Source organism: Pecten maximus, chromosome 9 (genome assembly GCF_902652985.1).
Source record: "Pecten maximus chromosome 9, xPecMax1.1, whole genome shotgun sequence".
Classification (NCBI taxonomy): domain Eukaryota; kingdom Metazoa; phylum Mollusca; class Bivalvia; order Pectinida; family Pectinidae; genus Pecten; species Pecten maximus.
In genome coordinates, this window is record NC_047023.1 from 31,933,783 (window position 1) to 31,961,356 (window position 27,574).

General features: G+C 35.2%; 1 protein-coding gene across 6 annotated transcripts in view; it reads right to left on the reverse strand.

The window, feature by feature from the left end:
• Positions 1–27,574, reverse strand: part of LOC117334043 — a 117,609-nt gene that overhangs the window by 50,852 nt on the left and 39,183 nt on the right. For 3 of the 6 annotated variants that reach the window (XM_033893467.1, XM_033893464.1, XM_033893463.1), the window contains exons 9-12: positions 26,283–26,288; positions 23,631–23,666; positions 16,594–16,680; positions 15,286–15,450 (exon numbers count right to left, since the gene is read on the reverse strand). In XM_033893467.1, coding sequence (XP_033749358.1) covers positions 15,286–15,450; positions 16,594–16,680; positions 23,631–23,666; positions 26,283–26,288 — 294 coding nt within the window. The remainder of the gene's footprint in view (positions 1–15,285; positions 15,451–16,593; positions 16,681–23,630; positions 23,667–26,282; positions 26,289–27,574) is intronic. The other 3 variants (XM_033893468.1, XM_033893466.1, XM_033893465.1) reach the window with 2 other exon arrangements.

Consider the following 27,574-nt stretch of genomic DNA (forward strand, 5'->3'; position numbering starts at 1 on the left):
TATACTGCAATTTTCATCCAAGATATCTTCAACAGTTAAGGCCCAGATGAAATTCGCACATATTTGACCTTTGACTTTAAGGTCAATTTTGGATTGTTTGTTTTTGTTTAACGTCCTATTAACAGCCAGGGTCATTTAAGGACGTGCCAGGTTTTGGAGGTGGAGGAAAGCCGGAGTACCCGGAGAAAAACCACCGGCCTACGGTCAGTACCTGGCATTGACTGCCCCACGTAGGTTTCGAACTCGCAACCCAGTGGGGGAGGGCTAGTGATAAAGTATCGGGACACCTTAACCACTCGGCCACCGCGGCCCCACTTTAAGGTCAAGGTTGCAATGATCTAATGACAGATCACTTTGTTAGTAGGTGATTAAGGTATATATATGCAATAACCTTCAAAAGGATATTGCTGAAAATTTATGGCCTTGACAAACATTACTGGTAAAACTAATTAAATTTGCACTTATTTGACCTCTGACCTTGAGGTTAAGTTCACTGTGACCAAACAGCAGCACATTGGCATTAGATGATGCTAGTCTGGAGAAGACACCATTTGATGGGGAGACATTTAACAGTAATTCCTATAACAGAACCATTACATTCTTGAATAGATCATAATGCTGATTATAATGGTAGCTTGTACTTGAAATAAATGAATTTCTTATCTTCGATTTTCCAACTTTGAATTTGAAAAGATTGCATGAATTGAATTAGATTTAAATCAGTTTTTTAATGGATCACGGAAATAAAGTAATTCAAATTGAATTTGTTTTCTTTGCTGAAAATATAAAGTTCTAGATTTGTGAAACAGATGCACTCATCAAAGAGCTACAGTATTGAAACAGATATTTTCTGCATCCTTGAAACATATGACACAACAAATTTAGGTCTTGCAGTCTGATGTATGATATTCTTTCCTGATGTGAAAAATTGATCAGTGGCTAGTCTGGTACTTATGACGAGACCGTAGGTATAATGATAGGATCCTGTAAGATTCCAGGCTATAGTCAACACATGTACAGCCTATTATATTAGGTTTTGACAGGGTATATATACCGAATGTGTAGAGAATTTATGTATTTTAAGAGTAAAATTGTGGTATCAACAGCAAATAACACAATAAATGTGTCCACTTTTTGTATAAAGGCTCATTTATTTCACATTTCCAACTGGAATAGCTTTAAATGATGCCTCTCTTAAAAACCTGTTAAAAAATTCTGAAGTACAAATGTACTTAACAAAATATTGAGCCTTCATATACTTCATTTAAAAGAATAAAAGTATAAGGATATTTTTTTTACCCATATAAACCTTCATTAACCAAGCATTGAAAGTCAATAAAAACAATATTAAAACCATCTTTTATAGTTGATACAAAATACAAATTTGTTTGAAATAATTCTGAATATGACATATTTTAATAGTAATGACTTACCTCATTTTGAGTCTCACAAATCACATCCAGTGGTTCATATTTAGCACTGAATTTATAGTCTGAAATTTTAAAATTTCCTCCGATGGCAAACATTTTGTTTGGGAATGTTGTCTCGTACATATCTCCAAATATTCCTTAGTTTAGGAGACAGTGGTTACAGATGTACACTGTCAACTTCAGACGATTCAAAACAATGTTGGTCCTGTCACTCGACAGCTGCTTTCTCTTAATGCCAGAACAGCGCACTCTCTCAGACAAAACACTTCATGAAAAATAAAAATAAACCAAAATGTTTGGTTTTTCCAATATCTGTGCCATCAAATCCTGGTATAACGAATGTCAATGACATGATTCTTCAAACTCATTAGTAGAATTCACGGGGAGTTCCAGCTGGGAGGACTTCCAAATGCATGGTCAATATCCATGGTCGGTATGAGTGCTAAAACTCTAATTGACAGTTTTACCACTACTTGATAACATGGCAGAGACAAAATAATAAACTTCCTCAGTTCTTCCTTATTTCTTATCCACTTTATATTGCATATTTATCAATAAAGCTTAAATAATTCAGCAACTAAATTCAAATATGCCAAAACATTCCTTTTTGAAGACCAATATTAGGTGTAAAAGAGCCTTTATCGATGGCCAAATTGGTACACACCAATCAATAACCAACCAATCGTCCAGACACCTATTTAGGGTACTCAAAGAAACATTAATGTCACAAATCGTTTGCCATAAAATCTAATGAATTACACACCACAAATCATTAGAAGATGTCAAGTAAATTGATGAAAGCAGAACTATAAAATAGTTTCTTGTGATCATCTGTAGATTTGTTTATCAATGTCATACTCACACAGTCATTGTGTGTGTGTCAGTATTTCAGCTGTGTGTGTCTGTATTTCAGCTGTGTGTGTCAGTATTTCAGCTGTGTGTGTCTGTATTTCAGTTTTATAATATCATAGCCACAATAAAATTTACATCCCAAATGAAAAAGATTTAAAGCCGTATTTCACTCATGGTATTCCAGGTATGATTAGGATAACACCAAAGATCAAAAGAGCTCCGTAATACAGTTGTGTTAATTAAGTTTCTGTTAATATCTTTTTGATGCGTTGATAGTGCCCATCATTCACAGTCTGAAATGTCTGTAATATTACCATGTAATATTGAGAGTACTTCTGAACAGAAATGCCAACACCAGGGATTTTTTCCACTATATGTTCTATAAGAGCTACCACAATAAGGCCCCGAGTCAGCTCAAGCATTCCTATGCAGATCAAGAGACATCAGACATGGACGTCGTTCTCTCTCCAACCACACGCTGTACAGCTCAGTGCTCTATCATTTAACCAGCTTCGATATCAATATATGCAGATATTGGGGGAGAAAAATCCTACCTGGCACAGACAAACAGTGTGTATATGGTATCAAAGCATGTGGCGCTGGACACACAACTCACCAAGGTAAATCTATAAATGCAGAACTTGCTTTGGCCTGACTGAACGGAGCAGACGCCAAGTATTCATGTATGGAAGTATGGAACAAGAAATTCTACTTTGTATGGCCAGTCAATAAAGACTTCACAACTAAATATATTTGTCAGGGTTATGCTAAGACTACAAATGTCAAAGATACATGGTCAGTTATGTAAAGGTCAAATATGAAAATCCAAATATGTATGTATAACAGTCAATTCTTTACAAAAGTTAAAACTGTTTACAATGCCCATAAAAAGAAGACATATCATTCAAATTTGTCTATAGCAACACATATCAAACTGACTTTTCACACAGCATAGTGGGTACAGTAAGTTGAAATTCAGAATTTTTTTTAAAGTAGGTCAATGGTCACAGTCAAGGTCAGCAGGTCTGCAAATGTAGAATCAATAGAAAGGTCTTGTGACAAAAGACCACACATGTCAAATATGAAAGCCCTATCTCCCAACGTTGATATACTATGGCTAAGGTTCAATTAAAAAAAAAAAAGGGTCATATATGGTCAAGGTTGGCAGGTCGATAAAATGTAGTAGTAATGGAAAGGTCTTGTGACAAGGAACACACATGTTAAACATGGCAGCTCTAGCTATCTCATATGGTTAAAATACTGTGGCCACAATGTTTAGGCTTTTCTTTTAAAAGTAGGTCAATGGGCAAGGTCAAGGTCAGCAGGTCTTCCAATGAAGTAGCAATGAAAAGGTCAGGTGACAAGGCACACACATCAAATACCTAAGCGGTATCCTCAATATATAAAGTACTGACACAACACTGTTTAATAAAACCTTTAATCTAGCTGTCTACAGACACCTATGATACATGTATATTACAACAGCTCCCCCAGACTTTGTCCCTCAGAGCTAAAAATAAACTAATTTTCCAAAAATGTCTAAAGGTAATTCATTAATTTTAGTCAATGTATGAGGTTATTCTTTCTATTTAAGTTGAAATTAAAGATGACTAGTGAACCTTTCAATAAGCATCCACCACTTGAACAATATCCGAATTCCAAACTGTCTGCTTATGAGAAACAAACACATAAATAATATCCAAGCTATATGTTTTAGTCAAACAGACCTGTTATTGTATTTTCTTATTTACTTGAAGGATGTTTTTCTATCACATCAAAAGAGAAACAAGATAGGCATTGCATGATCATTAGTATGTATATATATATTGTTCTCTCCATCAACCATCCGACCAACAACCAGTCGTAAAGCATGGCTCTTCTCTCAGAGAAGGCCCATCAGATATTGGGTTTAGTCATCAAGCCACTTAAAATGTCCTGGTCATTGAATTATACTAGTATTTACACCTACATCATTAATGGCCTACATTGCAGTAACTAAAAGGAAGCTATTTCTGAGCTATACCAATTCCCTTGGTGGTTTACTGACGATCTATGGATTAATTATGTATAATTACACTGTAGGTCAGTTCTAGAATTTGTTTATACTTTCATTCTTATAGCTCTCTCCTCTCCCAATCTCACCACACCACTACACCATCAGAACGTAGTGGCACACAACATCCCTAGACAATAATCAAGATACCTCCTAGTCATAACTCTTTGACCAAAGTTCTTGGGCCAGCTATTGTCTGCATAACCATGCCAATGAAGAAGTGCTCCTTTCCTTTCTTAATACTTTTTTTTTATTTTGATACATGATAGCATAAACAGCATAACTGATCATATATTTGTAATAAACAGCATTGACTGATTGTATATTTGTAATAAACAGCATTACTGGTCGTATATTTGTAATAAACAGCATTACTGATCGTATATTTGTAATAAACAGCATTACTGATCGTATATTTGTAATAAACAGCATTACTGATCGTATATTTGTAATAAACAGCATTACTGATCGTATATTTGTAATAAACAGCATTACTGATCAGTATATTTGTAATAAACAGCATTACTGATCGTATATTTGTAATAAACAGCATTACTGATCATATATTTGTAATAAACAGCATTACTGATCGTATATTTGTAATAAACAGCATTACTGATCATATATTTGTAATAAACAGCACAACTGATTGTTTATTTGTAATGATCAGTCTTTATGCAGATATGTAGTATTTTATTAACATTTTTTTTAGTTTTCAGAGGTTTGATTTTTCAAAATTTCCCACACTAAAGAATTTGGTGAGCTGTCATCAGCTCAGTACACATTAGGCTATATCAATGATCCATTTGATATACAGATTTGGTTTCTGTATAAATCAGGCCTCCACCCTGCTATAAAGCCATCATATAATGGTGTATAACACTTGGTGCAATCAACTCCATTGTCAGCTTGGAGTTGCCATCTAAAATTTCCAAGCTGAACAGCATAGCTTTACAATTCTGTTATGTTTACAGTACAAAACCTTGGTGTTGAATATTTCTAGAGACAGTTAAAGTAATGCCTACAATTTACATGCCATATCTCCCAGCTAACATGAAACAAAATATCTGAATATTGAATTTGTCTCATTGTGTGGGCCCCATTTCCCATACATTTCCAACTACTGTTTATTCATTGCCATTTTTTGTTTATAAATGAAGTCACTTTTTTCATGAGATTTCACAAGAAATGGCTAAATTTACTGATGATGTAGTCCAATTCACCTCAGTTGAATCATTTGTGGGAGTCATTTTTGTCTCTAGAATGTCAAGAAATATCAAGATCTAATAAGCAAGTTGAATGGAAATTTAGATATTGTGCGATGTTAAACTTAACAAGTGAGTAAGTGCAAAGTTCACTAGTAGCAGCTGCCATTGCAAAATGCTTACATTTAAGTTTAATGATCTTTTCAGGATATAAAATCTTAATACCAAATTTATGAATTTTATACCTGAACAAATGCATGTGGAGTTGAAACCAATCCCCCTCAATATAATCCCAACAAAATGAATTTTGATGCCAACAGTTTATTAAATCCAAAAGATGTTAAAATGAAATTTAAAATATGATCAATTTCAAAACAAAAGATCTTTGCACCCAGCTCTGAAAGTTCTTGATTGGATGTTGAAGTCCTAAGATTGATATTAATTCTATTCTTTTCTCATTTCCTCATATATACTTCCTGACATACATTTTTACTATTACATAATGTAAAAAAATAATAAAAAATAATCGTACTTTAGTTCGCCAGTCCCATCAGTGAACATGTACAACTAGCGACATATTAGAAGTGTATCCATTGATTAATTTCTCAGAAACGGTGACTACGAACTTTGTCAATTTAAAACAGCCATCTGTTGACATTTTGTGTTCCGTTTGGTATCAAAATTTAACATGCACAACATTAACTAGGGAACAAGGGGAACCTACATATAGAATTGAAAGATCCTTAAAGAACTTCTCACGAAATATTAGTAATAAACAGTCTTAATTCAAAAATGCTGCTTGTTGGCCATGTTGTTTTCTGATTATGCAGTTTCAAAATCTAACAATGGATGATAGAAAGCCTACATATGAAATTTCAGAAAGAGCCATGAAGAAATTTCTGAAGAATAGTGGTAAGAATTGTTTATGGATGGGTAGAAGGGACATAATGGATGATAAAATATTCTCAACACTCGATTAGCATGGTAAAATTGACTCCTATCAACATTAGGGATACTTAATAGGAGGGGTGTAGACTTTTGAAGCCTTTCAAAAACTTACCAAATACACTTCACAGTTTAGAAAGTGGGATGCCAAGAAAGATGCAGATACAGGGAGAAAGGTGTACGTAAGTTCTCAGTTATGTAAACAGATATCAGAGAGATAAAATGATTCTTTGGTTATATCATTTGGAAAGAAAACTCAATAAGGATTTAATTGCTATCAGATGTTCCAAACCTTATTCAGAGCTAGACTTAACACAAGTAATATATTAAACATTAGAAAGAATTGACCTGATATGGAATGTTGCAATATGTATTATAATCAATGACTGTATGTATGAACACATGTAGTTGCAATATGTATTATAATCAATGACTGTATGTATGAACACATGTAGTCATACATTTTACAACAAAGTCTAGCTGATACGTGGTAGTGGGGAAACGGTATTCAATGACGATGTTTAGACGACTACACTCCCAGACTACACTCCCGTGACAGAAATGACCATATTGAATTACGAGTCAGTGATCAGATTTATTGAAGCAGATGATGGATCCTACCACAGATATCTTTAACCGTCTTGACTTTGTAAATTTCTGGGTCAACAGAATTCCTCAGAAAGGGTCCCCAATGGAAAAGCATTTTATGGCCATTTTTACAGCTAATTTGAATGCTGCCCATGAGAGCAACTTTCTGTGCATACTAAGAAAAAATTCAACCTGATCAGTGAACCAACTAGTCTCATATAACTCCTCATGTAACCTTGTAATATATTGCTGAGCTACATGTAGCAGTGTTGGTGAAAAGCAATATAGAAAGCCATAATATAAAACAAACAATAGGTTGTATATATACATTGTTAACATCTTTGTGTAATGTAAAAAGAGGCCCAATAAGCCTGTATTTGTACCTGCTACTAAAGTAACTTCATATAAACATCAATTATCAAATTCATGAAAACGAAACCTTATAATTATGAATAAAAACTTTTTGGGAGTTTTTATCATTGCAACTGTAAAGCTGATATAGATCATTCATGACATAGAAGCTAATTAAGCTGAAAATCTAATTATTCCAATAGGGAGGTGACAAACACATGGTCAAGTATATACATCATGGCTCTATAGGTCTCTTGGCTACTTGAAGTTGTTAAAAGATTTTACCAAATTTGATCGCATATTAAAAATTCCCTTAACCTTCAAATAAACTTTATTTTTACAGGAAGTAAACAAAAATCGACCGTAGGCCGGCGCACAAACTGCTTCTGTTTACAAGGCGTTCAAGCTACTCAATCTCAATAAAGCTGCTGCTTTAAGAAACCATAGGGGCCCATGGTGGCCAGGTGGTTAAAATGTCCTGACACTTTATCACTAGCTCTCCACCTCTGGGTTGTGAGTTTGAAACCCACGTGGGGCAGCTGCCTGGTACTGACTGTAGGTCGGTGGTTTTTCTCTGGGTACTCCGGCTTTCCTCCACCTCCAAACTCAGGCACGTCCTTAAATGACCCTGGCTGTTAATAGGACGTTAAACAAAATAAACCAAACCAAACCAAATTAAGAAACCAAAACAATTTTACAGACTTTCCTGCTAAGTTGTGTTTTGAGTCATGGTAACGTGATGATAACCCCTGACCTTCTCTGGTTTACACCCTCAGGCCTCACCACTGACAATTACCTATTTGCTGTTGGTTAGCCTGCAATATTGCCCGATATTATGCAATAAATCAACTTGGCCCATTTTAGCTATAATAATAAGGTGAAATCTTGATTAGATCTTAAGGCAATTTACCGATCGCCATGAAGAAAATTGTTAAAAGATGGAAATCTAATAGTTTTATTTTCCTGATCAAAGCCACTACGCGAACTGTGGTGATAGATGAATAAGTAATGAGTTACTTTAGGGTGATCAAAATCGGGGTATAGCGAAGGGTTATATCGGCAAATAATGGTGATGGAGAGATGCTTTTTTTAAAAAAAATCTTTGCGGACTAAAATTTTAGCTCATATCCGAATAAAGGCAGATTAGTGCCATTGTTTATTGGCACACATCAAACATAATGTACTTGTCATAGAAAACAATGCACAGAAACTGCAATTAGCACATCCTAAATAAGCTGAATATTTTCAGCGCTAAAATATGTATATTATATATTAGCTTTATAGGAAATATAAATTCTACGCCCCCAGTTCTGCCAATCCTACCCATCCCAATTGCAGATCAATGATGCCACACTTTTTTTCTTTTCTGTAACCCATCCTTTATAGTCATTTGAGACTAGTGTGAGCTAACTATAGGGTGAGAAATTTGAAATGAGCTTCATCGATCTTGTAGGAACTGAAAACATACGATCAAAATATTTCACAAATATCATAGAATACAGGCTTTTTCATGTCATTCTTTTATTACTTTGTGCTTTCAATACAATCTAGTTTTTGGTTTATTTTTGTTTAACATCCTATGAACAGCCAGTGTCATTGAAGGACATTCTATGCAGTACCCAGAAACTGCCCCATGTGGGATTCGAACTCGCAACCCAAAGGTGGAGGGCTATTGTAATAAAGTGTTTCTCTTATCACAATATATCATAATCTATTGTCATTTCATTATTATAATATCACTCAATACACCAGATAACATTTCCACTGAAAATCTTAGTCTCAACTATTCAGAGTGATAGAACTATTTTTTTGAATGCCAAAACTTTTAATTTGTTTTAATGCAGAAACTTCATTTTTGATACAAATGTTATCTAAAAGTTAATTACTATCAAGCACCAAACATTCTTCTGTTGTGAGGTGTAAACATTTGTCTTAAATGAAACTGTAGAAAACTAGAGAACCAGGTGATAAGGTATATCTTCTATGACTGGGACATTAGTTATCTTAATGTGTTAATGAAAACAGATACATGAATTAACAAGAGGCCCAACGGGCCTTAATGGTCATCTGACTACCTTGAGTACATCATACTACTATAGCAAGTAATAAAAGGGGCATTAGTTATCCTGATGTGTTAATGAAAACATACACATTAATTAAAAATAAGCTGAAATTTGCCCAATGACAATTCTTTAGTAAACAAGACATGACCTTGAATCTTTAAATAATTATTTACTGACCAGTATACAGGACAATAATGAAAATGATGAAGAACTCATAAAACAAAGGACAATACAGATTTGTCACCCTGCTTGAAACTAATGATTATAAACCGTTACTAATCACTCAGACTACTACCCATTTGTAACACACTGCTCTTTCTGATAGCCTGTTCCACTGTGGGATGTATCTGGTATTGACAATATGTTTACTTTGCGTAGCCAGACAGCCCAGTCTGTAGGACCCATCAGCATCTGTGATGAAGGAGACCTTATGGATTGCTTTGTGTCAACTTGAAGACAATAATTGATTTAAGATTAACATTTTGCTCTTTCTGTGGAAAAGCTGCAATGATATGAAGACCTCAATATAAATTAAGGATTTGACATGTAACATTGAAGCTATAGATACACACTGACAAAATTTCATAAATCATCCAGCCGCTGACAGCAACTACAAAACTATCCACGCAAAATTGTGTAACTGTTGCTTATTCACCAGTTCCATGATATATTTGGAGAACTGAATCAATCTTAAATTGCAGCTTTATAATGAAATCAGGAATGCATTGTCATATCAGGATGTAAAATAGAATGTTCCTCTGTACTGTAGCAATACAAGATATTAAATTTGTTTTAAAAACATGTTTATTATCACAGGATCATTAGAGCCATTTTATCTAATAAATCAATCCTTAAAGAATTACCATCATGCAATGCTGTTTCTATCTTTCAAATGTCACCCAGAGGATATTGTTTGAGATATCTTTCAAAGCACATCTTCCTAAATTACAATAAAATCAGCGGTAACTATTGAACCTTGGCAATGCTTAATTACATAAATCTTAATCAGACTTGCTGAAGCATTCAAATCAAAATCATTTCCTACCTAGTGACAGAGGACAAAAGATAAACTCTCTATGTGACCCAGAACAAAGATATCACAAAATCTGCCACAACTGATCAGGTCGATAGCCGAAAATCCTGGAGTTGGAACATCCTATGGAAAACAATAAGCTTGTTTATTGAATTTAACAAGTTTTGCATCTGCTTCACTACTGTTATATCCAGACTTGTGAATCCTATTTGACTTCTTCAAATAGGAATAAGTTCTGCAGTATTTCTAAAACATTATCATTGATTAGTATCAGCATTCTCAAGCAAAAAGGCATAATTTAACATTACACAAAATAAACTAAAGATGTCCGACTTTATTCATGACTTTATTGGTTGAGTTAGAATATAGCTGTGCATTTGGCCCATTTTCTGCCACTCTTGAAATGAGTTAAACTCCTTTGGGGTTACTATAAATAGCTTTCTGAGAGGGATTTCACAGAACACATTTCTATGTTTCTTCTCCAGCACAGAATTAACTTGATGTCAGGACAAATAGAATCACATCCATACAGCAAGAACAGAGTCAAAAGTTCACATGTTATAGACCACCAGGGAATGGTATCCATGTTTCCTTCTGAGATCAAAACATAGAAAACATTTATCAATTACGCTCCTTTTGGAAATGCTTCCTAAATTTACAATTAGTAATGTAAACTTGTTCTGGTGATTTGATATTTCCACACTGTGTTTCTAGTTCACAGTGTTACTGTCTTTGTTTGAAACACAAAATGATCCTAACCACAGTGTGTAAGGCATTCCTTGTCAGACTTAATTGATCAGTATGTAAAAAAAAATACTGTTTCAAACAGTCAGAAAAAGAGAAACAATGAGAATGAATGGTTTTTTTCATGACAGATTTATTTAAAGAATCTAAGATGTTGAACTATATATTCAGATTCTGATTGCAGTCATATTGTTCGTCAGTAATGTAATGGGCCGAGATTCTGGGGAAGAACCCCTGTAGTGAAACTTTCCCACCAATTCCATTAGGACAGTGTGATTATGTGAGCAGATGTCTTGGCATGTCACATCGTACAGAGAACGGACAGCCACCACCACTCAAACAATCCATACACAACGCAACATTGATCTACATTCACACCAGTGACAAGACACCCTCTTCATCATTCAAATTGAAATATTGGCAGCTCCCCCTGGTGTGAAGGGTGATAATGTCTCGGGTCCCAATTAACTGACTGTCACAGTGGGACTTGTGTCTGTTCCTATCTACAAAGTACCACGTACCATACATTTCCCTGCCAATTCATTGGCAAAACACAACCCATCCTTGGTAACGTATGTACAGATTGATCCAAAACTACCATAGTAAATCCTTACCAATTCTAACAATTCCAGTCCATATTCTAAACTTGTCAAAATGTATTCGTTATTTCAAAAATATATAAAAACATCTTCCAAAATCAAATGAAAAAAAGAAAAGAAAATGACAATGGATATTATAGGTATGCAGCACTCTATTTAAAGAGCATCTGCTCATGAAGAACTTGGATAGTGTTGCAAACATATTTGACCCTTGTGACCTTGAAAATCGGTCAATGCCATTTAAGAAAATTGGTAGCCCTTTGTATGTAGATTATCAGCCCAATACCATATATGACCCTGCACCTCTTGGTTATTGAGCTTAAAGGAGAAGTTGATGCCAGAGAAACAGATATAGTGCACGCATCATAGCTCACTCGCACTTTAAGATCAGCTACAAACTGAGACAAGATTCTCTAGATCGATCTGGACAAATAAACAAAGGCCTATAATTTTTTTTTGAGCTAGTCAAATGAAATGCTGCCAACAAAAACACAACCACATATCATGATTATAAAGTCTATCAAGTTTCACAGAGATTGGTTAACACAGAGACAGGTCTCTTGATAATCAGGTTATCCCTGAATGGAGGGACAGATTGAGAGACAAACAATATGCCAACCATTAAACTGAATTGTATATTAAATTTGGTAATTTTTTAACATTTCATTTTACCATAAACATAGCATAATAACCAGGAAATTGTTTAACAAATCTTGTACCAGAAAACTTACTAATCTTAAACATTACAAGAGCTACCAGATAAATCTTGTTTCCCACCATTGAATGATCATTATTAGATCTCATGTCAGACTGATCTTTTCTCTACATTTCTCATCTTCCTTTTTCCTCTGTAATTGATCTTTTCTCTACATTTCTCATCTTCCTTTTTCCTCTGTAATTGATATCAGGGGGAAACTACATATGAAATTCAAGAAAGATATACCATGGAACTTCTGAGAAATAATCAAACTGTTCAAATTCAAAATGGCCACCTGTCGGCCATCTAATAATGTTCTCCAATCAGTCTCAGAATTTAAGATGTACAACGTAACTAGGAATTAAGGGGAACCTACATCTAAAATTTGAGAAAATAACACACAAGTACATCTCAAGAAGTAATGAGAACATAAATTCTTAACGGACGAACAGATGGGATTGGACGACAGATGACAGACTGTGAACGAAGGGAAAAAGTTTGATGGATTTTAGATGGAAAAATGCAGTCATGTATTTAACTAAATCACTGCATCTTACAAAAACATTTCACCTATCTAGATTGATAAACTGTAAGCTGGCAAACCAAAGAAAATGTATGAAGGAGTTAGAGAGATAATGGGAAATTGTTTTCTGACTTCCCACTGGAGTAACAGTAGATTAGCTGAGCCATTAGTAACCATCCATTAGCCTGTCAGAATCCAGACATCACTCAACACAGCTGCTGTCCCCGCAGATTTACTTGTACTGTATACATGTACTCAATAGAAAATACTGGTAAAACTAGTCACAACGGAGGACAGTGTGGCTTGGATGTGGACGAAGCTGTGACAAGGATGTAGAACCTAGCTGTGACTGTGTGACAAGGATGTAGAACCAAGCTGTGACGGTGTGATATGGACATTGAATCTAGCTGTGATGGTGTGACAAGGATGTAGAACCAAGCTGTGATGGTGTGACATGGCCATTGAATCTAGCTGTGATGTTGTGACAAGGACGTGGAACCTAGCAGTGATGTTGTGACAAGGACGTGGAACCAAGCTGTGACAATGTAACAAGGACATGGAACCTAGCTGTCATAGTGTGACAAGGACTAGAGTCTAGCTGTGACGGTGTGACAAGAATGTGGAACCAAGCTGTGATGTTGTGACAAGGACATGGAACCTAGCTGTGACAATGTGACGAGGATGTGGAACCTAGCTGTGATGTTGTGATAAGGACATGGAACCTATAGCTGTGACCGTATGACAAGGACGTGGAACTTAGCTGCTGCAGTGTGGTGAGGACACAGGATCTAGCTGTCACGGTGTGACTAGGACATGGGACCTAGCTGTCACCATGTAACGAGGATGTGGGAAATAGCTGTCACAGTGTGTCGAGGATCTGGGACCTAGCTGTCACAGTGTGACGAGGATGTGGGAAATAGCTGTCAGAGTGTGTCGAGGATCTGGGACCTAGCTGTCATAGTGTGACAAGGATGTGTGACCTAACTGTCTCTATGTGATGAGGATGTAATGAGGATGTGGGACCTAGCTGTCACAGTGTGTCGAGAATGAAGGACCTAGCTGTCACAGTGTGTCGAGAATGAAGGACCCAGCTATCACAGTATGACGGTGATGTGTGAATTAAGTGTGATATACTTTGTGATGAGGGTCGATGCAATGAAATTTATTTACTAAAATGAAATCAATGAATGTTGAGCACATGCTTTATAAGTGCAGTCATACTGAAAGTTCATTACCTGAACATTCCAGTGAGTCACATTACATTGAAAATATGTTAATAATGGTCAACAATACTATGACTTTGACCATGTAGTGAAGATTACTATAGTGGTAGGTGAAGTTTTGTATAATAGTTTTACAATGGCAGCATGTCACCTTAACCTTGATTTGGTGGTTTGTTAAGTCAAACAAGTGTGAACATATCGACACGTTAATAAATTACTTAGAGTAGAAGCAGGGTATAAGACAAAAGATGGTAGACACTGCTCCATGGTATCAGGTCACTAGTCCTTAGGACTAGATCAGCTTATATCTTCCTTTCCCCACAGAAGAGTTTTAAAGAATTTTTTCTTCATCCCTTATTTGGCCCTGAAGCTGCAGGGGCCCAAAACCCAATATTTATACGAAATTGGTTTCTTTTGATTGAAGGTGACCGCACCAAATTTTATAAAAATTCATTCAGGACTAGTGCCGATTCAACAGAAAACCTGGTCTGAAGAATGATGTTTTTCTTAGTATATCTGCAGGATTGACATGACTGGATGGTATGTAGGAGTCTCCAGTACCTTCGGGAGTATCAAGTACTACATGTGTTATATCCAGTACACCCATTTCTGTCGACTCTGATTGCCTACTTATCACATCGCCAAGTGTTCATGAGTCCTTGGGGACCAAACTACCGCCATCGTTCTTAAATCACAGCTCTAAATCTGTCACCAGGACACCATTGTCATGTCGTAATAACAGCAAACATGGCACATTCACAAGCCAATGTGCTGATAAAGAAACCAAAATTTCTCCAAGTGACACTTTACTTTGGTGCTATCTGCAATATAGTCAGCTTACTAAATCCCTGACTGCATTTTCTCTAGGAGAAGAAATCACACTATCTCCACAACTAAAACAATATATAAGAAATTAATCTTCTTCTGGAGAGAATCTTCGTTATATTGTCACATTTGGTTACAATAAACATAAACTTACCTCGTCAGACTCGAAGACATGACAGAGTATTTTTGCCTGTTTCTTTTGGTGTAATATCTCCTCTCCTGGACTTGACAAGAGCCTGCGTCGGGCCATTATGACGAGGATGTCGCCTATGTCAGCTATGTAGGATATCGTCCTCAGAGAATGGTCCATCATTATCTCCTGGATTAATTACAGTCAGTAAAAATAAGAAATTATGTATCAGGACAGTTTAATTTTTATTTCCTTACATGTTAAATGATTTGTTATTAAACAAGATTTTATTTCATTTTGAAGAATTTGAACTCCCAAGAACTATAAATATCTTGTGTTTCACAAATTTGTTTGAGGAATTTCAAGAATAATAATGTTCAGAGTTATATCATATCAGTTAATGAAAATTTCACATCATTTAATTTCAAGAACTGTTCACCAATATATCACATGAATTCTTTTTAACAAATTCAATCATTATCAACTGACATTTACTGACAATGATAGGTCTATACACAATATTAAACAGTAATTAATTAAATGAACTACATGTACATGTATTTGAAGATATGACTCAAGCGATCAAATTTGTCTTTCACTCCTTCTGTAGAATATGTTTGCTGTGACTGTAGTCTGCTTGTCCCATTCCAATAGAGTCAGGGTTTATAACATACATATATATATATGCCTGTCAGCCCCTGAAACCTCCAGGGGTCAGCCCCAACTCATAATGATGCAACCAAACAAATATGAGCAATATCATCATTTATATCAATATAGCCAAATTGACCCCTTTTGGCACTGCCTCTTAGGCCCCTGAGTCAACCCCACCATTTGTACAATTCTGGATGTTAACCCCTTAGATGCTTCCACTTCAATTTTGTTTAATTCCAATCAGTGGTTATGAAGAAGACGTCGATTGTTGACGGATGGACAGACCTTGGTCCTTTGTACCAGGTGAGCTTATAATGATATATTGAATTATGGGTCTTCTGCACCTCCCCATTCAGATTTTGGCATTTCTATTAATCTTTTTTCAAGTTTTGCATTTGGTTACCTCCTATCATCAACACTTATGGTCCTTAGCATCACTGACGAGTCCTAAATCACAGCATTAAGGTGCAGATGAATTCATTTGGGCTCTACAGTATCCAACTCTAATTTTTTTTTGTTTTTTTTTGCTATTAGCATGTTGTGAGCGTTTTGTACAAGCCAGGGATGCTGAGTATGATACCTAGCCGAGGCAATGAAAAAAATGGTGTTCTGTTACAAGGATATTATATGAAGGACCACAAAGACAGGCTGATGCCCTGGTAATAGTCGATAGATTACCTGGAGGTCAGTGTTGAGGACCATGATCTTCTCCGTTGATACAAACAGGTCAACAGCAGTACTTGGCTGATTCTCACCCTCCGGTGCCTGAGGAGGAAAACACTGTTGATGAGTAAGCTGTACATTAAATCAGCACAGTAATCCTAAAATTAGAGAGAAATATCAGGGCTTCATACCAACGTATCAAAATCCGTCATGTGTTCGAATCACATTCATATCAAACACATTGAATTTTTCATTATTAATTCAAGAAAATACTTCATTTTTGACATTAAACACCTCTATCTAGCTGTTGCTGATTAAATTCTTTTTTTTTTTTTAAAGTTTGTAGATCTGTAAAATGTCAAACAATTTAAACAAAATTTGATTCCATAAATTTTGACACTAGTATTTTTTTCGCAACATACATCATGATTATTCATTTTGTAATTACTTTGAACACAACATGAAATCAAATATTAACCTGTGGGGAATAAAATTTTGAATTCAATACAAATAATATTTAGCCTCATGACATATCATAAACATAATTCTCACTTTATTTTTTCAATATAAACAAAATTAAAAAAAAAAAAGATCTATACATACAATGCAATCTAATTCTAAATTGATTTGACGTTTCAAAAAAACCTAGAAAATCTTGATTTTTTGTAATATCCATCAACATAGTATACTACACACCACAAATCGTCTCACTTGCAACAGAAAATTTTTGGTTTTGACATATCATCTTGTAACCAATGTAACCATAGTTATTGTGTACATTATACGTCAATATGGCATTCATTTTCTTATAGATTCCATTACATAAATTAATGTAACTGCATGTATATACATGCAATTCTTACTTGCTAAAACATGAAATTAAGCCAAAAGATTTAAGTAAACAAATTGTTCCATGAATAATGACTAATACTTCCATATAGATATTCATCTTAATCTAAGACCTTAACTTCCCTTATATTCAATTCTTTAGGTCATTATTATAAAATGTTTTGAAGATACAACATATTCAAAGTCAACTAAAATAAAGCACAGTACCATTTTGTGAGAGATACATACACCTGATACAAATTCACACAATCTCATCAATTAATAATAAAACTGTTGTTATTGTTCGTTGCGTAAATATACTACACGTTCAAACTTATACAATGTGTTTCTGAATCACTGCTTTTCTATCAAATATACACACACCCCAAAAATCATAGAGTGCCTTATTTCTTCTCATATGATACTTTCAACATAGAACCAATTACAAAACACTGAATCAAAGCATATAAAATCTATACCATTCTTTAATTATTTTTTTCTATTAATCAAAATACAAATACAAATCATTAACAAATTTAAGGATACATGCTACCTTATAGTTTGCTTCCATTAGAGAGTTCCATTTTTTAAGCTAATTAAGCAATAAAAGATTATGTTCATTATTTGGATTAGGACACATTTGAAAGGTTCCAAATTGCAACATATTGATAATAATCCAATTGTGTCAAACATTGTAAATGTGAATTTTGGTAAGGGAGATAATTCTCACACAAAAACTGACTATAGTACATAAGGAAGCGTATTTTCCCAAACAGTTAACAGTGTTTATGTATATTGGCATTTAAGTATGTGACTTATACAACAATGAGAAGCAGTAAAGACAATTTTAACACATTATCTATAATCTATATTTATCAAAGCTGAGAAAAACAGGTTTTACAATGAAGAGTCAAAAGGCACATGAGGCTTGTATCGCTCACATGGATATTTCAGTAATTATATGACAAAGCACTGTTATGCGTTTCCCATTTTGGGATCTACTTCTCAGTGCCATGTATTTCTGACAACTTTTTCCTTTAAGCATTCTGGTTCCAAAGAAAGTTACTGACATAAGTCAGCACGGGTCTTGTCATTTGGCTAATATATTCCTCACAATTAACAAGTAGCCATCTGCCCATTCCACTGAGGATCCATTTGACATTCGACATTTGGAATTCAGAAAACAATTGAAAGTATGAAGCATGATATACATATATTTATGCAGTATGATGTTACTCATGTTTTATTCCACCTCAATGTACCAGTATAATATTCATTTGTAAAGTGTCATTTGTTTTATCTAATCCCATTATTTGTCCTTGACAGCAGAATCCCATTGGCCTTGAACTCTGACCCAGTGCCTTTGGTCAGTTGACATCTTTCTTAATCCCAAAATTACAACCAATTTTCCTCACTGTCATGACACAATGTTCTCCAGTGATCATAAGAAAATTTTACCTTCACCTTAACCTTTGAACCCAGTAAGTAACCTTGCCCTTTAACCTGTAGTTTACTCATTTATTAATTCCAAGCATTTTTTTCTTAGTAATGTCATCATGAAATGTTTATTAGTGGAAAGATAAAAAATTTGTCTTTACCTTTGTTTCAGTGACCTTGATCTTTGGTCAGTTGACTCTTTAATTCCAACCAACTTTGCTTCATAAAAATAAGATTTGACCCTGACCATCACCTTTGACCTTATCCTCTGGTCAGTTGACTTGTCATTTAATTCCAGCCCAAGTTTTACACAAAATTGATTCCTCGATCACTACCAAAGGATGATTCAGGCCAATATAGACCAAATCCTTTCATTCCAATAGCAGGAGAAGGATTTTTTTTTTTTTTTTAATTTGCTGTATTTTTCTTATTGGGTCCCCATCCCACAGGCCTATGAAGGTCCAAACTCACTACTTATAAAAAATTGGTTCCCATTTAGGAGGCTTCAGACCAAATTTGATGAAAATTGATCGACTCGTTTCTGAATATTAGTGATTTTTAGGAAAATTCATGGGCAGACGACCAAAGACAGACGCTATGCCATGGTATAAGCTCACTAAACCTTTCAGCAGGTGAGCTAAAAATTATATGATCAAGATAATGTATATCGGAGTTTGAAAAACCCTCAATCGCAAAATAATCAGTGTATAAGCAAAAGATTTATTCCAATTAAACAATTAACAAAAAAAAAATAAAAAAAATATCCACAACAATATCAAATATATAAATATCTGGTGTGAGAACAAACAAATTGTAAAAATAATAATAAAGGTATTTGCATAGATGATAGTACACCTAGAAAAACTAAGAACCAAAATTATTGTCATATGGGAAATAGGTTCTCCTGGGGAGTCACAAAATAAATTTCTATTAAACTCTTTCTCATTCAAACATTCAAATATTAGTTTGTTGTCATGAAAATCCAAATAAAATCCTATAAAATATGACCAACTATACAGCAACATTTGCCAGTGATTAAAACAACAAGGTACGTCAGGCTTGTCTTTTAAAATGCGTTCAATATATGATGTGGTTTTGAAAATCAGCTGAATTAGTCTCCAAGACTGATGAGGATTCACAAGTAATGATAGTAAATTACAGTACTGGAATATGTACACTGCGAGGGAACAATCATCCTTGTTCATATTGATAAAAGAGAAAATCTTTTAAAAGCTTAGTATAACTTTGCAGAGCTCACAACAGAAATCAATGTCACCAACATCCTGGTGTTCATTAACTTATATCATCTTACAAGAGGAAGTACAAGATAATTTAATAATTTAGAATGTTCTCATAACAAGACAGTTATATACTTTGGAATCGAATTGATCAATAAAATATTTAGCCCAGTTATCAATCATTATACAAACAAAGTTGTTCATGTGTGAATCCCGGCCACTCTCTACTTCTTTCCACAGACAAACATACTCTTATTATTCAACTCTATTATGGCATCAGAGGGTATCTTTTCAAAAACGACTATTTAGGTAAACCCTCCCTCCCTCAACACACACACTTTTTATTTTAAAAGAAACTAGATAAATCCAGTTGTATCCTGCCTCAATCTGGGACCCATGTATGTTAACTATATGAGTTCCTTATGGCGGGCCCCACAAATGCCTACCAGCATTACATTACTCATCCAATTAGTATTTGAATAGAAAGCAAATATAAGCATAATATGTGAAAGGATTATTTATTCATTAATCTTATCAATTTTGATAAATAAAATCATGAAAAGTATATTCAAATTTTCTTTAAAAGATGGGACTAATATTCAAGTTTAAAAACAATTAGGAACTTTGACAAGCTATCAAAGAATGCTAAAGCTGTTTTAATTCAAACAAAAAATATGTTGATAAACATCTTTCAATATAGCAAACAAATTTTATAAGAAAAACATACAGGCATTAATTCTAAATACAATGAAGTGAAGGAAAGTGTTTTGTACATAAAACTGAGAAACTACGGAATGGAAGCATTTGACAAACAGCCAACTATGGATAACAACAAGCTGGATGAAAAGGGCACCTGTTTAGTGGGGTTATCTCCTCCTTGATCACTGTCTGTCTGACTTTCCGCCTTAGCAGCGGCCTAAAATAGAACTTACTAGTTACATATCTGCTGTCTGTACCCACTAATCATACTTGTGGGGTGCATTCATGATTCTTTCCATCAAAATATCTTCATCGTCTATAGCAGATGAAAATTAATCTACTCACAATTTTTCGGTGATGGAATGAGCAGGAATTAAAACAAAATTTTGGAATTCAGAATGACTTGTGGGGTGCCCTCCTACAAGTGGGAAACAAAAGATAATAACACCCAACAAGTCCATCTTGGCCATTTGTCTTCATTAGCAACAGTCTAAAGTAAAAACTTCCTGGTTACTTCCTGGTAAATGGTATTCACTGTCTTTATGTTCCAACTTCACAGATGTACAGATTCCCTATAAATTGGACACTTCTGTAAACAGGATATATTGTGTCCTGGTGACAACCAGTTTAGAGAGATTATACTGCAAGAGTTATTTCCCTTGATCTTAGGTCACCTGTCTATAGTTATAACATGACCTGGATATAGCCAGCAATATTTCAAAGTTCCATGAATCTCGTTCTAAGTGGATCTTACCGTATCTTATGATGGCAATTAATTTTGGAGAAGAAATCGACCTTTGACCCCTAACTTATATACAAGGTACTCAGTAACTGAGATACAGTCAAATCATGTACTGCATCCATCATGTTAGACTGGACACCAGACCCTAAGTTTTTTTGTTAAGAATTGCCAAGCTAAATTCTAATACCAGATTATCTGCCCCTAGTTTGAAACTTAGAATCAGACATATCCTAGGGGTCAAAATCAGAAAGCTCAATCTTATTTATAATTTCAATATTCCAGAGACAGGAGGCCAGTCTACCATCATGTAGACCTACATAAAAATACATCAGATATCAAAAGATATTATCATTGTCAAAGGATTGACTGGTAGGGTATAGCAACATTATCATGTCCTTCTGAGGTCAACTGTAAAGGCTCTGTCACACCTTTCTGAACAGGCCTTGCATGCTGCTCGCAGAGAGCAATTTTTTGCTTGAAGAAAGGAGGTTGGTCGTGGACCTGTGGCCAATCATCGCCCGCTCGTGTCAGATATTGGGATCCTGAGGACATTTGTTGGCTTGACATTGTGTTGGTAATGCCAATCAGTGCATGTCCTGTCATTTCTGCAGGAGTTGGGTATACCAGGAACGTGAGGGGACGGTAAAGGCTATTTACTGCCTTCCTCTTGGTAATCTGAGGGTCGGCTGTGGCCAGGTTGCTGCCATTCTACAAGGATCTCTACCATATCAATAGTGCCTTCAGAGGAATTCTTTCAGTTGTCAGTCTGGTTTTGAAGAGAGAGGGCCTTTATAGAGGATGGCTAATTAACAGGGCACACATTTAGTATCAACTGGGCATTATACAGTCAGGTACATGTGAAGCTGCCTTCCATCAGAAGACTGAAAGAACAGAGAAGAAGGAGGTGATGGACCCGAGTCCAAAACTCACCCAAGCCCTGTATTTATTTATATGCTTTCAGGCAACTTGCAGGTATATCACACAGCTTGTATGCAGATAGTCTGCAGTACCATATGTGGCCCAGAGCTAACACGGACTGTCTGGAAGCTCTCAATGATGTTTACGGGTAAGCCATAAACCTTGCACATCAGGCAGTCACGTGCTGGTACACGTGTCCAACAGGTAAAGTCCACGCAAAACTAACTCACCCAAATCTCGGCACACCTGCAGAAATTATCCTGAGTGCTGTAAAATCCCTACATGCACCAAGCCTGTGTAAACTGCCTGGAATGATGTGACAGGGCCTTTAAAGGGTTTGTTTGGTTTGTTTTTTGTTTAACGTCCTATTAACATCCAGGGTCATTTAAGGACGTGCAAGGTTTTGGAGGTGGAGGAAAGCCGGAGTACCCGGAGAAAAACCACCGGCCTACGGTCACTTGGCCACCGTCAATCAATCTTTAACCCCACAAACAGGAAAAGAAAAGGTGGAGAATTATAAGTGCTGATTGCCATTCCTGTTATCTGGTTACCAGAGTCATGTAATTCATTGTGAATATATTGAATGCCATTAGATCTTGGCCAAATTCACAATTCATGTATCAAACCAAATTCAATCCAACGTGGACCCAAAAATTCAAATGAATGGTGCACATTTGCTTGAAAATCTTAACATACAGGTAATTTTCAAATATTAAGGTAGATTTTTTTTCAGATTGAGGATATGCTACAAAATAATTGCTATGAAAAACCATTTTAATAAAGCTTTCTACTTTCAAGCTTCATTTTAAAAGAAATTATAATTCTGATAGATTACAATACTCATAATCAAGGACCCAGATTATAAAAGACAGATGATGACGTTGAACATTCCACAAATATGCTAATTACTCACAATGTAAATATACAAATATATTACAACAAACTGAAATTTACAACATGAATCTACTAGATTGGAAACAAGCAACAGAATTTGATATTATAAAATAATCAAACTAAAATAACATAATGTTGCAAATAAGAAAAACGTGTGATTTTAAAGTTTCAAGACTATTTACAAACAGTTGATTAGCATAACCCTGTACACAATTAAAACTGTGTAAGATTATACCTGTACAATGTGACCCACTCACAGGTAAATATATATGTCTGTCAGGTAAATCTATAAATACCTGAAATTTTTCACCAAAATGTAGTGCACCAAGTGTCTGCAAAAATAAGTCATAACTTGTCAGCTTAAATCATACAGCATCCTACAGTACTGTAGATTATCCTCATCAAGAACAAGGCTGATGATCAAATATCAACAGTAGCTTTAAAAAAAAAAGTTCATAATATACCATGGCATTTACATAGAATCATTTGAAAAACTTCTTTCGACCATTTTTTTGCTTAATTATTGTTTCTTTTATTGCACATATGTAATGAGTCAAATAAGATTGAAATCATGTGACAGGATGGATAGTGGATAAGTTAAGGATGTATCTTATATACAACCCTCATAAACTGATGAGTTGATTGTTAGAAACCTTGACAAAACACTCTCTAATTATATCCTTACTTTCTAGTTCCAAGGTCAAAACAGTTCTGTGTCTTTATTTAGTTCTTGTGACATTTACAACTATCATGAATTTGAAGTGAAACTGATATCATATTTAATATCTTTTGCGTCAACAGAAAATAAATATGGTATCAGTCAGATTTCATTCTCACCCTTTTTCAACAAGAATCCTTCAAATGCCAAAACTATTACGAAGAGTAATTAAATGTCATTGCACAAATACTGAAATCTTCTATTCATCATTGATTTTTGAATTTAACTAAATTTTTCAACAATTTCTCAAAATATTTAATGACATGTCGTTTAATGAAGAAAGCACTGCTAGTTTTTTCATCTTCTTCCATCTTCCAGGATTTTACGGAGAGCAATGAGGTATAAATTTTCAATTATTTTTATGGCAGTGTTTCCCCAGCCTTGATTTATGACAGTATTCTCATCAAAGAGGTTAGGGAAAATGTCATTTTGTTTCCCGAGTTTCCTCCAGGGGGAGCCATCAACAGTCTGCTGTGACAGATAATTTTACCAGTAATTCCCTTATTACCATCTTGAAATCAAGTTTGTATTTTAAACAAGACAGATATAATTTTTAATTTTTTGATGTTACTGAAATTTAGGTCTTATTTAGTCATATTACGTCACATTAATATGAAAATGAAAAACTGTAATTACTGGGTACTTTATGAATTACACACAAATTACCCCTCTATTACATACAAATTACACCTCTAAACTATGAAGTCATGGTGATGAAAATACTTTTCACTTCAGGTACCATAGTCTTGATTATCAAGAAATTGTATAAAAAAGAGTTGTCAGAAAACAACATAGCTTGCAGAGAGTAAACCAGGCTTGAAATTAAGAATAAGTTTTTAAAAAGCCGGTCCAAGGTCACGGTCAGCAGGTCCACAAATGTAGGTCCACTACAAAGGTCTTGTGGCAAGAAACTCGCATGTCAAATACGAAAGTCCTATCTAATACAGTTACCAATACTGAGCCATATTAGGTTTAAGTTTTAAAAGTAGGTCGAAGGTCATGGTCAAGGTCAGCAGGTTCGCAAATACAGTACCAGAAAAGCTTTGACACATGGAATAGAAATGTGAAATACCTTAGCTGCAGTCTCATTAGCATTGACACAAGACTGTTATATAAAACTTAAATCTTAGCTATCTATATAGATACGGATGCTGATACCAGGGGTTTAACAATTGGCTCTCCTGGACTTTTCATGACGAGTCAGAAATGGTAAGAATAAACTCTTTGGCTTTTAAGTTTATACCAGGTAACTTTTCAATTTTTGATCTTCGACCTTGCTCTTGATGAATTTGAAAAAAAACACTGTATGACTTAAATTGGAATATGAAGCAGAACAAAGTGTTAATGACCTAATAGAATCATGCTCATTACGAATTCATACAAATAAATCATGTTTACACGTAAATGTTTTAGTTCTGATAAAACTTATAATAACTTGTAATATCAACATGCAGCTGTGTCCGCAACAAAGCTCAAACCTGTCCATACAGATGATAAAACTGTGTCAATCAAACTTTTATTACAGGTACATAACAGAAAAGGATAATGTTAATTAAACAGAACAGACACTAATTGTTTAAAAAGTTGTACATGAAGATAAATTCTTCAAAAATGATGACCTTGCAAACTCAAAAGGATAGCAAATATCACAAATGTTTGATATTTACTACTAGGGTAAATCTTTAATCAGTTCAATACAATTCTTCAACAAACCTTACCATAAAGCAAAATCTTCACCATATTGTCATGACAATTTCGATATGAAAGGTTTTTGACATTTCACATTTATATTTTGTATATCATACACAATTTGATTAAAAATAGACTTAAAATTTCCACTCCTCTACGATATACTCCACAAAATTGAAATTAAAAAGTTCTACTATCCAAACATTCATCTTTTGTATGAATGGCCAAGAAACACATATACCCCCGGTATCTCTCAACTCCTCAACAGAAATAGAGCTACAGATGTAACCCTAACAGAAAAAGATATCTTAGCCCATATTAAGTATCATAGCAACTACCGGTAACTAAGCATCGAAAAGAGCAGGCTAATCTTGATTGATAAAACAAGGGCATTAAGACTTCCGATAGAACTTGATGGTTCATGGTCAGTTTTAAGTGAGGTTTCACTCAAAGTATAAAATCTCTACATTGGACAGGTTTTGTTCACTGCAGGACACATTGGGATGAGACGGACAACATTGAGGACAATACACAGACTTACCGACGCCTGTCAACAGGTCAGCGTGGTAAACAAAGCAGAGATATTAAAATGTACAAAACTACACGCTATTATCATCTTGGTAATGTAATGCTTACGTTCGTGCAATATATCAAAACATATTAGTGAATTAATGCATGGATATTAATCACAGCTGTGTGCAGAAACAAGAGATCTCAGAGGCATCTTTGTACCCGCTTTTGTATGTTTTTTATTGGGTCACTTTCCTTACTTTCTCCCTCTTTCCTCTGTACTTCACAAGACTTAAGGATGGATGAACCACAGACATTTGACACGGATTAATTGATGGGAAGCTAAAAAAAATCACCTCCAAACAAAACCAATTCAATCCGAGGCCATAATGCCAATCCATCATAATTTAGTGAAAACAGATCACCTAATGATGTACATCATTAAATCATAAGCTTCAAAGCTCTTAAAAATACTCTACCACTACATTCTAACATTACAGAACAAGACACTGGGTTGTGACTCTATACAACTGAGTACATCATCATCACAACACTGCTGTTCACTGCAATTCTAGTTTCATCCCCAACTTTGGAATTCTTTGTCCCAGGAAGTTAGTGTCCAATCCCTAACTTTGGAATCCTTTGTCCCAGGAAGTTAGTGTCCCATCCCCTACTTTGGAATCCTTTGTCCCAGGAAGTTAGTGTCCCATCCCCTACTTTGGAATCCTTTGTCCCAGGAAGTTAGTGTCCGATCACTAACTTTGGAATCCTTTGTCCCAGGAAGTTAGTGTCCCATCCCCTACATTGAAATCCTTTGTCCCAGGAAGTTAGTGTCCCATCCCCTACATTGAAATCCTTTGTCCCAGGAAGTTAGTGTCTCATCCCTAATTTTGGAATCCTTTGTCCCAGGAAGTTAGTGTCCGATCCCTAACTTTGGAATCCTTTGTCCCAGGAAGTTAGTGTCCCATCCCCTACATTGAAATCCTTTGTCCCAGGAAGTTAGTGTCTCATCCCTAATTTTGGAATCCTTTGTCCCAGGAAGTTAGTGTCCCATCCCCTACTTTGGAATCCTTTGTCCCAGGAAGTTAGTGTCCCATCCCTAATTTTGGAATCCTTTGTCTCAGGAAGTTAGTGTCCCATCCCCTACATTGAAATCCTTTGTCCCAGGAAGTTAGTGTCCCATCCCCAACTTTGGAATCCTTTGTCCCATGTAGTTAGTGTCCCATCCCCAACTTTGGAATCCTTTGTCCCATGTAGTTAGTGTCCAATCCCCTACTTTGCAATCCTTTGTCCCAGGACGTTAGTGTCCAATCCCCTACTTTG